General features: G+C 37.0%; 1 protein-coding gene and 1 long non-coding RNA gene across 5 annotated transcripts in view; one reads left to right on the forward strand and one right to left on the reverse strand.

Annotated features, from left to right (window-relative positions):
* Window positions 1-212: 212 nt before the first annotated feature.
* On the reverse strand, window positions 213-1,950 carry LOC127837780 (uncharacterized). The gene is made up of 4 exons (XR_008029465.1): window positions 1,863-1,950; window positions 1,399-1,538; window positions 591-759; window positions 213-321 (listed from the first exon to the last, which is right to left on the reverse strand). It is a non-coding gene; the product is annotated as an uncharacterized LOC127837780 (long non-coding RNA).
* Window positions 1,951-6,948: 4,998 nt separating this feature from the next.
* LOC127837779 (alpha-N-acetylglucosaminidase-like) overlaps window positions 6,949-13,858 on the forward strand; it is a 59,312-nt gene continuing 52,402 nt past the window's right edge. The window contains exons 1-2 of one of the 4 annotated variants that reach the window (XM_052365153.1): window positions 6,949-7,045; window positions 13,740-13,808. In XM_052365153.1, the coding sequence (XP_052221113.1) occupies window positions 13,748-13,808 (61 nt within the window). In that variant the 5' untranslated portion in view covers window positions 6,949-7,045; window positions 13,740-13,747. Of the gene's footprint in view, window positions 7,046-7,267; window positions 7,466-13,739; window positions 13,809-13,858 lie in introns of those variants that run through there. The other 3 variants (XM_052365152.1, XM_052365151.1, XM_052365150.1) reach the window with 3 other exon arrangements.

Consider the following 13,858-nt stretch of genomic DNA (forward strand, 5'->3'; position numbering starts at 1 on the left):
GCTTTCTTAAAGTTTCTTCTATCGAATTACTATCACGATTTAACAATTTCATTATAAAATACTCTCATTTAGATAGATGTTCAAGCGAATATTTTAAATGAAAATTACTTCACTGCATACAACGGTCATCGCGGATTTTACATTATTTTGTAGACAAGTGATAGACGAACGACACATAGAAACGTGAATATGGTTTTATTTGAGAACTGTTTGTCAGTATACGCAAAAGATGTTGTTGTCAGCGATTTAAAGTGGGTAGTCAACAGGCAGAGATGCGATTCGGAACAATTATCGTTGGGCTCTTTTATGGCGCACGGCATTCTGTAAAAGAAATTGTCGCATTTAAACATCTTTTTGGAATAATGTTTAATTATAGTATCTTCTAAAAAGTGTATCCTTTATTCGAATTTCTAGATTTCAAAAGTAAATGTGTTCTTATTTCTTTCAGATTTCGCCAAAAGTTATATTGTTAACATTTCATGTTAGATTGTTACACATTAAAAAGTATTATGTCACGATGAATGCAAACACAAGTATGAAATATTGATGTCATTTGAAGACACCATGCATCGGACTGCAAAAAGCCATACCCGGTCCTTTCCAGAACCACTCCCAACCCAGGGCGTCAGTGTTGACAAGACTTTCACCGATACAGGACCTCGACTTTCGGTCAATACTGGCCCAGTCGGTGTTCGTCAGTTCAAGGTCACCGTCGGGAATGCCGTCGACGGGATTCACGTCCACGTTGGGACGTCGGTCCTGTTAAAAAGATCATTCGTTTTCTAAATTTTTTTTATAGTCATATTCATTACAACATAACACATGTGAACAATTTCCGTTAATATTATTTATATTTAAAAAGTCCAATTGCGATTTGTTAAATAGTTATTACAAATAACAGCATTTCTTATTACAATTATTTGTACAATGCATGTTCAAATTCTCACAGGGTCATCTGCGCTACAAATACAAATCTTTATAACTGCTTTCCACTTTCATTGGTCCTTGGAGGCAGACTCATGAAAACAACATTAATGATTCTAGTTCTGAGAAAACTGGGCATAATGCATGTGCGCAAAGTGTCGTCCCAGATTAACCTGTGCAGTCCGCACAGGCTAATCAGGGACGACACTTCCTGCCTTAATTGTATTTTTGCTAAGAAGAGACTTCATTCAAACGAAAAATGTCATAAAAGCGGAAAGTGTCGTCCCTGATTAGGCTATTCTGACACTACACTTTACGCACATGCATTATGCCCAGTTTTCCCAGAACGCGACTCAAATAAAGAAGCTGAAAGTGATTGTGCGTCCACCTACCCTGACGACCAGCAAGTGAAAGTGAGTGTGCGTCCACCTAACCTGACGACCAGCAAGTGAAAGTGAGTGTGCGTCCACCTACCCTGACGACCAGCAAGGTCTCCGAAACTGGGCATTTGTTGGCCACGTTTTGTGAGGGGTCATAGCATATGTGGAAAATAAGGTACTCGCTCGGATTGTCACTGATCAGATAGTCCCTCCTGTTGGCAGTCAAGAACGTTCCTGAAAGCATATAAATGTTACGATATTTTGGTTTAAGAAGAAAACTGATATATCGTCATTACAGGTACCAATAACTGTTTGGAATAAGGTTAAACTGTACGGTTTGTCAACATTTTGTTGAATACCGTTTGGCGTTATGTCATACATTTGGGGATATTTGAAAATGATCTTGGTCTGGTTACTTTGGTCGTCGCATCGCCTATTACGAGTGCTTGAAGAGACATTTATTAAGACATGCTACAACCAACAAACGAGAAAATGGTGCAGCACAAATCTGGTAAGTCTATGTTTGAACGGATCAATTATGGAGTAAACAAATAAAACCTGTTCCCAAAGCACGCCAGCTGGCGGTGGTCGAGTCGACTCTCTGGAAGTTGCCGTTGAAGAAGTCGCATGCAGGGGCCGGCTTTTTAGTAACGTCCCTGAAAATATACATGTACGTGAACGGATCAACTTAAAATTCGCGATTTGCACAAACTTTATTATCACTCACGCCACTCAAATGTGCATAAGGTTTACATGACATCTTCGTAAAATACAAATTGGCCATGCTCGGTGAAAAGGGGGTTCAATGAATGTATGTAAAGTGTCGTCCAAGATTAGCCTGTGCAGTCCGCACAGGCTAATCAGTGACGACACTTTCTGCTTTTATGATATTTTCTGTTTAAAGAAAGTCTCTTCTTAGCAAAAATCCAGTTTCGGTCGAAAGTGTCGTCCCTGATAAGCCTGTGCGGACTTCACAGGCTAATCTGGGACGACGCTTTACGCACATGCATTTCACAGAGCACGGCCCAAATATAAGAACCTCCTACAATTATGTACTAGTGTCTGATTGTGAGGACTGTGAACGCAAACGAACATTGTCAGTTTATGATACAGATTGAGAAGTTAAACTACGGAAAAAGTCGTTGCCATCTGAAAGGAAAGAAATTACATAAGTATTTGCCATCTTTTGGCAAAGCAAAAACAATACTGAGAGATTTACCATGACGGTATAACTCAGGAGATTCTACATACCAGTAACTTCCCGCACGGTTTACGAATGTTCCATTGAATGTCCACCGAACTTTGAACTTGAATGATTTCTGTTCAAATAATTCCTCGTGATTCTTGATACCGTATATGGCGATGTACGTCTTCCCTATACCTGATGAGCAAACACAAACTTTGATAGAAAAAAGGGTAAAATAACAAGCACATTTCATGGCAGAAGAGAATTCGATATACGTACAATATTGATATAAAAAGTCACTTATCAGTAGCAACAGACCAAGAATTACAAATTAACTGTTGAAAGATGTTGGTTTTAGCGAAGTTAAAATAACAGAAATGCTCGATCACTTGTTCTGTGAAAATTGGGCAAAATGCATGTGCGTACAGTGTCGTCCCAAATTAGCCCTGTTCAGTCAGCAATCAGGGACGACACTTTCCGCAATGGTATTTTTTAGTTTCAAGGAAGTCACTCCTTACCGAAAATCAAGTTTAGGCGGAAAGTGTCGTCCCTGATTAGCCTGTGCTTACTGCACATGTTAATCTGGGATGACACTTTACGCACATGCATTAAGCCCAGTTTTCTCAGAACACGGCTCATATCAGTCGCGTCATGCGAAAATTGGCCGTATGGAATATGCGGTCAGCGTGGCTCCAGACTTGCCAACGCAGAATGATGCGGGTAAATTTGCATCTGTGTAAATATAGGATCTTGCACGAGTTGTCATATCATACCATATTTTATTAAACGAGTTCAGGAATTGTGATAGTAGGCGAGCCTTTATAACGAATTTCCTGGACGAGTTTAATAAATTAAGGTATGAAATGACAACGAGTGTCAGATCTTTTTATCACATGCTTTTAAATAAGCAAATGAAATAAATATTTACGCAAACATAATGATAAATCCCGAATGTTGTTTTACATTTCGTGACGTCATTTGACGTTGCAACGTAATTTCAGCAAAAATTACAAAATGCGACTGGTCAATCGAACAAACTAAACCAATGACACGCTTAAAAAGTATATTACACACATGTGTAAGATTAAAATATTCGTAATGTTTATATTACATGGGAAACAGGTTATGGCATGTGATAAATGACAATATTAAATGCAAAGCATACGTACATGAGTGAGGAAGTCATTCCACGACAACACGCAGTCTCTGGTCGGGGTCGGGATTCCGAGCTTGCCATTGGGCATCAAATTGTTGTTTGGTCCGCCCAGACGCCTATTCCGCATCCAGTTTGATTCGCCTCGCAAATAACCATTAGGAGACGCCGCTGCGGGCATGTTCAGTAATTTACCCCGCGAAAAATCAGTATACAAGTGTGCGCAGGTCAACGTCATTGCCGCGAACAAGAGTAGCCACATCCTGTTGATAAACAATTATCAGATGTGCGTGAGCATCTTTCCATTTGACCCTTTCCCACTCAGAAGCAAAGGCAAAAATGACTATGTGAAAACAGCATTAAATCAGGACAGCCTTCGAGTAACTCGCAGTCTGTTAAAGTTGTATGCTGTTTGCTGCTTATCAGTATCAAGGGGTTGGAAATGAAGCCTTTAAAACTTGAATCTAGAGAGAAAGGTCTTAAATTAAGTTTAACTGTCTAAAGGACTACACATGCGTCAAAATACCTATCTAAGTGGAAATGGGCTAATCAAAAATGGCCAAAAAATCAAGCCATCAATAGAATCCAGCATGAGTTGATTTGCACTAGGGAGTCATCTAAACATAATATTACGCAAAACCAATTAACAAGCACATGACGCATTATCGTCGACTCTCATTCTGTCAGTTCAATGTTTAGAACTGTCACTTGGAATTGCGCTCTATAGCTTAGCTGAACGATCATCAATTTATAAAGTAAACTCATGTTGCTGTGTTTAAAAGTTTTTAATAATAGTTTTAATCGATGCCAACAATTGCTTAATATAATAGATGAACTTATTGTTCTTAACTATTGATAGTTTGTAATATCTTAATAATTCTACTGTGAAAATGAACTAATAGAAAAAATAATTCAGAATGTTAAACAAAATGAGAGTCTAAGTATACTATGACTTACATTTTACCCTGCGTCTTATTCCGATTTTGACGATAAAGTTTACTATCATTCCTATTTCTATGTTTGGAGGCGGGGCATGTTACCGTTCGAAAAAGAAGTATTTGTATAAACGCCTTCTATACGCGACCAGTGCATGTCACGCCTTATATACTTTCATCAAAGTACCTTCTTATAATGCCAAAAAAGTGCATAATTTGTAGTTTTGTAATCCAGGGGAGGGGGGGGGGGCGAAGCGATTTTAGTGATTTTGAAGGCTTTGATAAGTTTAAATAGGTGCTTTAGATCTAGTTAAGTGTGAAACATCAAATAAATTGACTTAACTTTTACGCCGCGCCCACCGGGTCCGCCTATGTAAACGTTTTGCGCGCGCACCTTTGCGATGGTTAACAATATTAGCGATAGTTTCCTGCTTGAAAACTGATCGACATTCGCGGTTGAAACATATATCACCGTTTCACTCGGAAACATTAACCTTGGTTTTAAAATAAACAGCGCGTATGTATACATGTTGTGTTTTGCCAAATTACACCACACTTGTGTTCTAATTGGTGAATATTTCGTGCAGCAAAATGTAAATATTTATGGGCAAATGCATACAAAATCCACTTTACACTAGGTGTCCATATATATATTGTGACTAAATATCTCGTGGTCAGGTCGATCATCTCTGGTCATCATGATGTACTCACTCTAGATGATGATAACAATCTGAAAACAGGACTGAGCGCTAGCGCGTAAGAATACGGAACGCAAACACTGTATTTTGATGAGGGAAACTGATACAAACTTTAAACAAAATGCAAAATTAATCCCATATAATCTCAACTTGACACAATAAAATGTCAACTACCTAAACATAAATTATCCTTTTCTCTTAACAAAAGGCAATTTTGGCGTTCCATACAAAAACACTTATACTATAACCCATGTTACGCTTTGTACGTTTTACTTTTGATGAAAGTAAGTTTGGCTATGGCTGAAACTTCATGATTTACGTCTTGGAATCGATGTCCGTGTTTTCGTCTTTTGTCCGTCACACTTTCCCTTTCCGCGCGAAATCTCAGAGAGCAATGATCAAGATTTGACGAAACTTGTAGTTTCAATATACGGTGGACATGCGCATCATGGCGCATCATTGTCACGTATTTCCTGACAAATCATCATCGGGGATTTGTCGCCATTTGAATATTGTTGAAAGTAAAATAAGTTAATTTTGTCAGGTCGTTCTCCTTTATTTATTATTCAAACGAATTATTGCCCTTCAAATAATAATTTCCTCTCCGCGTTTTTAACACTAATGATCCGAACACGTATATGCATCAACCTAATAAGGTGAACATGCGTGTACTCTAAGGTTGTTCCACGGCAAAAAAAGTCTGAATATAAATATTGCCTTATGATCAAACATATATTTTGAATGTTGGTGAAATTGTATATGCAGTATCCTTGCAGGATGAACGTACATTGCCATGCCGTTACGATTCAGTTATATTTTTCAGAGATTTATTGCCCCTTGAATAATTATTCGTTTGTACACAATTAACCCATACCTGGACAAATCATCCGGAGCAATCATTAGTTGGATTTCAGGCCCTGCCTGGATTTGAGTAACCCAGTGAGTTTCCTTTCATGTTTGCACTGCTTGAGGGGATACCACCCCGCGTCTCTAAAATTGTGATCAACTGTACGAATAAGCGCGCCGTATTGCCATCGAGCAGGACTATCGAGCCGCTAATGTCGGGAATTGTTCAATGGTGAGAATGACTTACATGAAATGAGTGTCCCAAACCGCAGCCGTGTAGTAAAGCCCTGACCTTACAAGCATATATTCTGACCTTTTAAATGCAATTTTTAGAATCAGTCGAGCGAATCAGGAGGTCGCTGAAATATATAAATATCAAATTATGTGTGATACTAGCGGTTGTACTCACAGAAATGTGGTCAAAGGACTCCATATCTTGACCATCGGAAGCCGGTATGTGAGCTTAGCCGTCTTTTGTGATGAGATATCACTGCATTCAAGCTCATGAATGGGTCATGTCTTTTTCCAGGTTGTCAATATCCTTCTGCTGTTCCTGTTTACAAACAGGTCCCTGCTTTTTATCAAAATATGTACTATGGTAGTAAGAGGATTTCATAATATTATGTAGAGAAATCGCTAAAAATGGGGATGTGAAACTCGTCTGTTGTTCGTTAGTTCAATCAATATTTGTTCGTTCATCTGTTGTTCATTCTGCAGTAAACTCCGCATCAAACAGGCTTTGTTTTTCTTTACATGTCATGCTGTCGCTATGTTTTAGGCAAGGTACCGACATTTAAAATAAAAAACGAATTCAGTGTAGTGCAGCCGTAAGAAGCGGTGCGTAAGTAAACACGTACATCAATGAAACAAAAACAACACTGGGAAAAATATATAAATTTATGGTGAAATAAAGGTAGAATAAGGTATGTCACAAAGTATTTATGTGATATTTGCATCAATTACTGTAGACATGATGAGTTTGACGAATGTTATTGAATGAAAAGCTTTGCTGTTTTATTTTAAAAATGTCGTTTTGGTGATTTGAATAAGGTTACTCATGTGACTTGAGGTTAGTGTTATGTGCAGACTTGCACAACAGATTGAATTTGTAATACAGATTTATAGTGCAGATTGTGAACTACGTAATGAACAGTGCGAGGTGTTTATTTTGCGGCTCTATTAGAAAGGATTATGAATGTTATGGAGCCCTATTCGTCTGTATCAACAATTTGTAGTTCTTCTTGACCCGGAGGGTCAATAGCTGGGAGTTGGATTATTGCAACTACAACAATTTGATGCGTTAGATGCAGACATGCACACCAGATGGAGTTCTGAATACAGATGTATAGTGCAGATCATGTTACTTCTATTTACCTGCATCTCTTAGTCTCGGCGTCTCTTTGCAAGTTTTTATACGGGTGTTATCGCGTTGTTATGAGCAATGACTAATGAGCACCTAAAAATCTGCATCCAGATAACGTTCGCATCGTGCTTATGTTTAACTTGGGGTTTATCAGTCTGCAAAACTAACTTTTTTGTCTTCATAGCCAATGTGGCTATGAAACTTTGAAAATGTCATAGCCAGAGGGAATTTTTCATAGCCAGACAAAAATGAATTCATTACAGTGACATTATCATGAAAGGACGATTCAACAACAGTCGTTATTTAAAGTTCCATATAGATTGCAATTGGGGGGTTAAGATTAAAGGCTTATTATATAAAGCAGTGACCGAATAAACTAGTTAATCTCCGGCAGTAGATCACGCGAAACAGACAATAATTAAATAAATAATAGTATAGTAAACTGTTTTTACACTCTAATGGCTTTGCAATAACTATTAATTAAAACCCTGATCTCGTAGTCAACTTGTATTGTGATATGAATGATCAGTCCTTCATTTTAAACTACCCCGCCCACATGGCATATTCGAGAAAATGAAAAAAGTACAAGCGCGTCTTTATCCTTAGCCGCCTACGAATAGGACTAAAAGTGCAACATACTTGCTGCTCATATTTCCTGCGTTTCGCTACAGTCTCATCCGTTGGTGGTGGCAACTTCTTTTTTCCAGGGACAGAACTAGATGTCGGCGCTTTAAGCTTAAACATTTTTGACCTTAGCAGACGAAAAAAGTGTAATTCTCGGCAGCAAGTATTTACCAGTACAAATTCAAAGCCGGTGCTCACGGGTATCGATCTTAATCATATGAATAATAAACACTGTTACGGTTATTTCGTAATTTCAAGGCTATTAATAACATACATTCAACCGTTTTACTTAATTTATAAAAAAAAACGCACAATTATTTCATTTATCGGCGTAGAATGGAATTTCAGTTTACCAAAAGTATTACGACATTTTAAATATGCGAGCCGGACTTTACACTCTCTATAACATCTAAGGGAGATCACTAACGATAGAAAACTAAGGGAAGTAACCAAAGCGGTGTCACTGTAAGAATTTACACCTGAAATGCGTAAATTGATTATTTATTGGTTTATTTTCTCTGATTTTTTTTCATCGCAATTCAGGCGATCTATATTCATTTTTTACATCGCCAGAGCTGAGATTTCATCGCATTGGCGATCAGGCGATGGGTTAATTTTGCAGACTGGGTTTATAAGTTATTGGTACAGTTAACATTGACATGCGCCTATACCTCCATTAGCCTTTAGCTGAACCCTATCAATCTGAGTCAACAAATTGAGAAAGCTTATATATAATGCTATTAATGCATGGGATAACTTGTGGACTTCTATTTACGTACAATCTCAACGATTTTCTTTGTCCAATTGGGAAAAGTACCCGTACCAGTCCAATTGGGAAAAATCAAGTCGTGAAAACCTCAAAATTGGAAAAAAATCGAGTCGTGAAAACCTCAAATTGGAAAATTGGTGTATTTGATTTTTTGCTCCCAAATACTTTAAAATTGATAACCAAGTGTTTTCAAGCTGTCAATATTATATTAACCTAGGTTTAAGCTATAGAACTGCAAAGGGAAACTAACTAAATGTTGCTTTTAAAAAGCCTTTACCTTTAATTGGGAATTTAAGGACAGCAATTGGGAAATTTGTATTTTTTTCGTAATTGGGAAAGTGCCATTAACCGGTACTTTATAAAGAAGGAGGAAAATCGCTGAATGAAGGACCCCTATAAACGGGTGTTGTAGCGTTTGGGAACTAATAAGCGCAAATTAATCTGAGTCCAGACATTGTTTTTCACATCCTGCATAAACGGTTATATTTGGGTTAAATAATAATGAGTAACTGTAATCTGCACTCAGTTAACATTCACATACAGTCATACGTGCATTATAGAGCTAATAGAACCCTATCAATCTGTGTAATGTCAACACATTGAGTGTGCTTAAATGCCATTAATTACATCAAAAAACTAAGTTACTTCTATTTATGTACATCAATTGAATCTCCGCGTGTTCGTACAATTTTTTATCATTGTAGAACTAATATAAGCCCCCTCCCCCTCAACAAACAAACAAACAACAACAAACAAAAGCATCCAAACAAGGTCCACATCGTGCTTATACGGTTGAAGTCGGGTTTGATTTGTTATGGATCCCTATTCATCTGCGCCCAGTTAACATTCACATGCCATTATATGGTCTTAATTGCATTCTGAGCTAATGTAACCCAATCATTGTGGATCGAGTGAACTTATTGAGGTTGTTTATACGGTATCAATTGCAATAACTAACTAAAAACCTTCTATGTAATGTGGCCATAGAATATTCTCATGTTCGTATACGGATTTAATAGCGTTAGGGAACAAATGAACCCCTATTTGTATGCGTCTAGAAAACGATCACATCGTGCTGATAAATCGGGTTTTATAAATGAAGGACCCCTATAAAACAGCGACCAACTAACAATCTCATGTGCTTATACGGTCTATATTACAGTATAGAAGTTATGTAGCATTAATATTAATGGAGCTATAGTGTTATATCAGGGTTTATTAATTACAATTTACAACATTGTACTCACGCTCATCAAGCCAAAAACAAAGTGCATACAAATGCAAGTCATCAACAATCACTTAATAGCATAATGTAAATGCTCTCACGGTACGTTTCATCGTGTATAAATTGCACTTCTTTTAAAGGAAAAAAAAGCAAAACCAAAGGGAAGGAGTTCAACTTCATAAAGAAGACAGAGAGGCCAGCAACCCGCTATAAGACGTCATTTGCAATGCCAAACAGGCAAACATTCTCGAAATGGCGTTTAATTCTTTTAAAAACAAAATGAATGCTGTCACTATAGAACGTGCAACCTTTTGGATCATAAGCATCTTAGGCGGAAAGTAGTATAAGCAAATATAATAACACCATTTTGCTTAATTAATAGGCTTTATTATTTTTTAGTCTATTCACACTATATAGAAACTAAGATATGATCTGCGAAGGTTGTCGAAACCCATGTTTCAGGGCTTGAATTACTTTTTTTTTTCAACTCGCAAAAAATTGCTAGTTGTTAATATTTCAACTCGCATTTTTTATTTCCAACTCGCAATACAAGTTTTCATAATAATGCATCCTTTGGTTGATAAAAAGTGATTGGCGATGTTCACTAAGCACTGAAAGGATGGACCTATGTTTATTTTAACTAAAAACTTCAAAGCAACATTGTAACACAATTGAGTGTAAAGAGTATTTTTTTTTATATCAGTTATATCATCCAAAGTTAATGCCTCGGTCCATATGGGGCGACATCTGGCCTTTTGCTACTGTTGCCACTGATCCACCACCTATTCACAGCTCTGCGTGGCTGGAACCCCTCATTATCTCTGATAGAGATTCGCATTAATTGGTCCATCCTTTCAGTGCTTAGTGAACATCGCCAATCACTTTTTATCCTTTTCATAACAGAAAAGCATCTTTCACACTCAGCATTGCTGAGGGGGTAGAGACCAATCAGATGAATCGCAGAACATCTTACACACATTGCCGTCTTGGTCTCTCTCCGTGTTCAAAGTTATTTTTAGCTCGTCTTCCCATTTCTTAACTGTTTTGGCATTTCTTTTTATCTGGTTCGGCCTCGGCTTTTTTGTCTTCCACAGAGGAGACGGAGGAATTCGCCACAAAAAAGCTAGTTATTTTTTTAGTAGACGACATTTTTGAGTTTTTAAATCGTCTGCTAAACGTGTTCCGTCTATTTATAAGAATGAGGAATTAACGAAATGAGCTTCGTTTTAAAAAAAACTTCATACTGAATAACTATCGCCAATTTTCACTTAAGAAGGGAATAACATACTTTCAATTGCAATAATATAATTTTCAATGTTCTTTACTAACTATATCGGCAGAAAGATACAGTGCAGAGCGTAAATATATTTTAAAAAATATTTCGTAAAATTATTTCTGCTAGAACGGAAGTAACCGCTGAAATACATTATGCAAATTAGGGTAATTCCAATTTTCAGATCTATTTTTAGATCGAAACTAGACGGGGTTTAATTATTTTCGTACTTGGTCGGAAGACTTTCGATCGGCGAACAAATCTTGTATTTAATCCAAGATCTTTAAGCACCTTGTTTGTTTTTTCCCCAACTCGCAAAAAATGGCGAGTATCTAAATGTTGCACTCGCATTTTAGACGTGTTTTTTAAAATGTACTCGCAAATGGCCTGTTTGCGAGTGCTTAATTCGAGCCCTGATGTTTTAATTAAACTTCAATTCGTAGTCATAGTTCTCTGTCGCAATCAAACCAATATAACAACCTGAGAAATGCAATGTGAAGGTTGACGGACGTGTGGGGCGGGAACCTGTTCAAACTTTTTGGACGCAGATGACTAGAGTTCACTGCGTATCTTATACAATACAGATTGGATAAGTGTTAACTTGACGAAGATTGACATGGGGTACATAACTTATTTCATGCAATTAAGAGCTAATAAGCACATGTAAATCTAAGCTCAGTGCGGAATAAAAAAAAAACATACTGTCAAGGCTGTTGGAACACATGCAGATTGATAAGGCATTAGTTTTTTGTCAAAATTAAACCCATTTAAGAACCTTCTCAGCGTGTTTAGACATAGATGATTCTGTGTTCATATCACATTTAATGCAATACAGCCCTTATAAGCACTCTCTATGTGTTCATTCAATGCAGATCGATAGGGGTGCATTAGATATATAATATCTTTTTATAATGCACAATATCGTATAAGCATATGTCAATGTCAACTGGATGCAGATTTATAGGGCTTCATTATCAGTCACAATTTAAAAACATAACAATATTGTTCAGATGAATATGGAAATAGGTTATTAAATAAAAAATTATAGAAACAGCAGACGAATGATGTTTACTAAAAAAACATCATACAATAAATAGTTTAGTCAGCATCTAAATCTGTTCCGGAGAATACACATGCCAACATGCTGAACGTACTCAATTGCTGATGACGAATGCACGCTGGGCTATACACTGGTTTACAGTCTGCTCTTTAGAATCTGTATTGCACATGTGCACATAACATTTACTGTGACTTGACAGTTGATTGGTTCTTGACTTAACAGACAGCTATGGGCTTTGCGTCCCATGTAATAGTATCCAACATGAATTCACTACATCATCAATGATCAATAATGCATCAAATGACATATGTTGTTCCTATGACTTAAAATATATTTAACTACCAAATCATATTAAGGCTGTGCTCTGTGAAAAAGGAGTTTAATGCATGTGCATAAAGTGTTGTCCCAGAATAGACTGTGCAGTCCACACAGGCTAATCAGGGATGACACTTTCTGCGTTAATGATATTTTTCGTTTCAATAAAGTCATAGAATAGCAAAAATCCAGTTAAGGCTGAAAGTGTCATCCCTGGTTAGCCTGCGCTGGTTAGCCATTATAAAACAGACAGATTTCTTCCAATTGTTCTTGCCTCTCCTTTAATTCAGATTGTTATCAATTTAAATATGATTCGGTCCTTATTCAGTATTGGTAATAGTATTAAAAGAGATGTCATGTTATGAAATTTCACTTAACCCATATTCACACACCATCAGCAAAAAATAATTTGGGCAGCTAAAATAAAAACCAATATCACAGAAAACGGTTTAATTAAAATTAATTGCACAATCTATTTCCAAATTTTTCAAACAATTGGATTAAAACTTAAAATATGTTATCACCATAATTGGCAGATGTGCTCATCTCTGTCACCCCCAGTGATGTACCAATTCCTAAGTTTTTGCCCTTGAACATTGATGACAAATCTGTGTTTGTGACAATTAATGCTTACCTTTTGCCCCCGGATCAAAATTTTGGGGGCATATTGTTTTTGGCCTGTCTGTCTGTCTGTCATTCATTTATTCATTAATTGTGTGTGTCCCAAAACTTTAACCTTGGTTAAAGTTTTGCAATAACTTTTGCATTATTGAAGATAGCAACTTGATATTTGGCATGCATGTGTATCCCATGGAGCTGCACATGTTGAGTGGTGAAAGGTCAAGGTCATCCTTTAAGGTCAAAGGTCAAATAAATGGCTTCAAAACCGCAATAGGGGGCATTGTGTTTCTGACAAATACATCTCTTGTTCAATTGGTTTTAATAAAATGTTATAACTCTCATGCTATGAAATTCTTTCTGTTTGCAGTTTCAGAAATGAAGTCATGGATGATAGCAGTATGCCTTGTGGTGGTGGGCCACGTTTCAGCCATGAAAGGTAAAGGATTGAGAGCTGTTGTTTCTGATAAAGAAGTTCTTAGGGGATAC

This window comes from Dreissena polymorpha, chromosome 7 (assembly GCF_020536995.1).
Source record: "Dreissena polymorpha isolate Duluth1 chromosome 7, UMN_Dpol_1.0, whole genome shotgun sequence".
Classification (NCBI taxonomy): Eukaryota; Metazoa; Mollusca; class Bivalvia; order Myida; family Dreissenidae; genus Dreissena; species Dreissena polymorpha.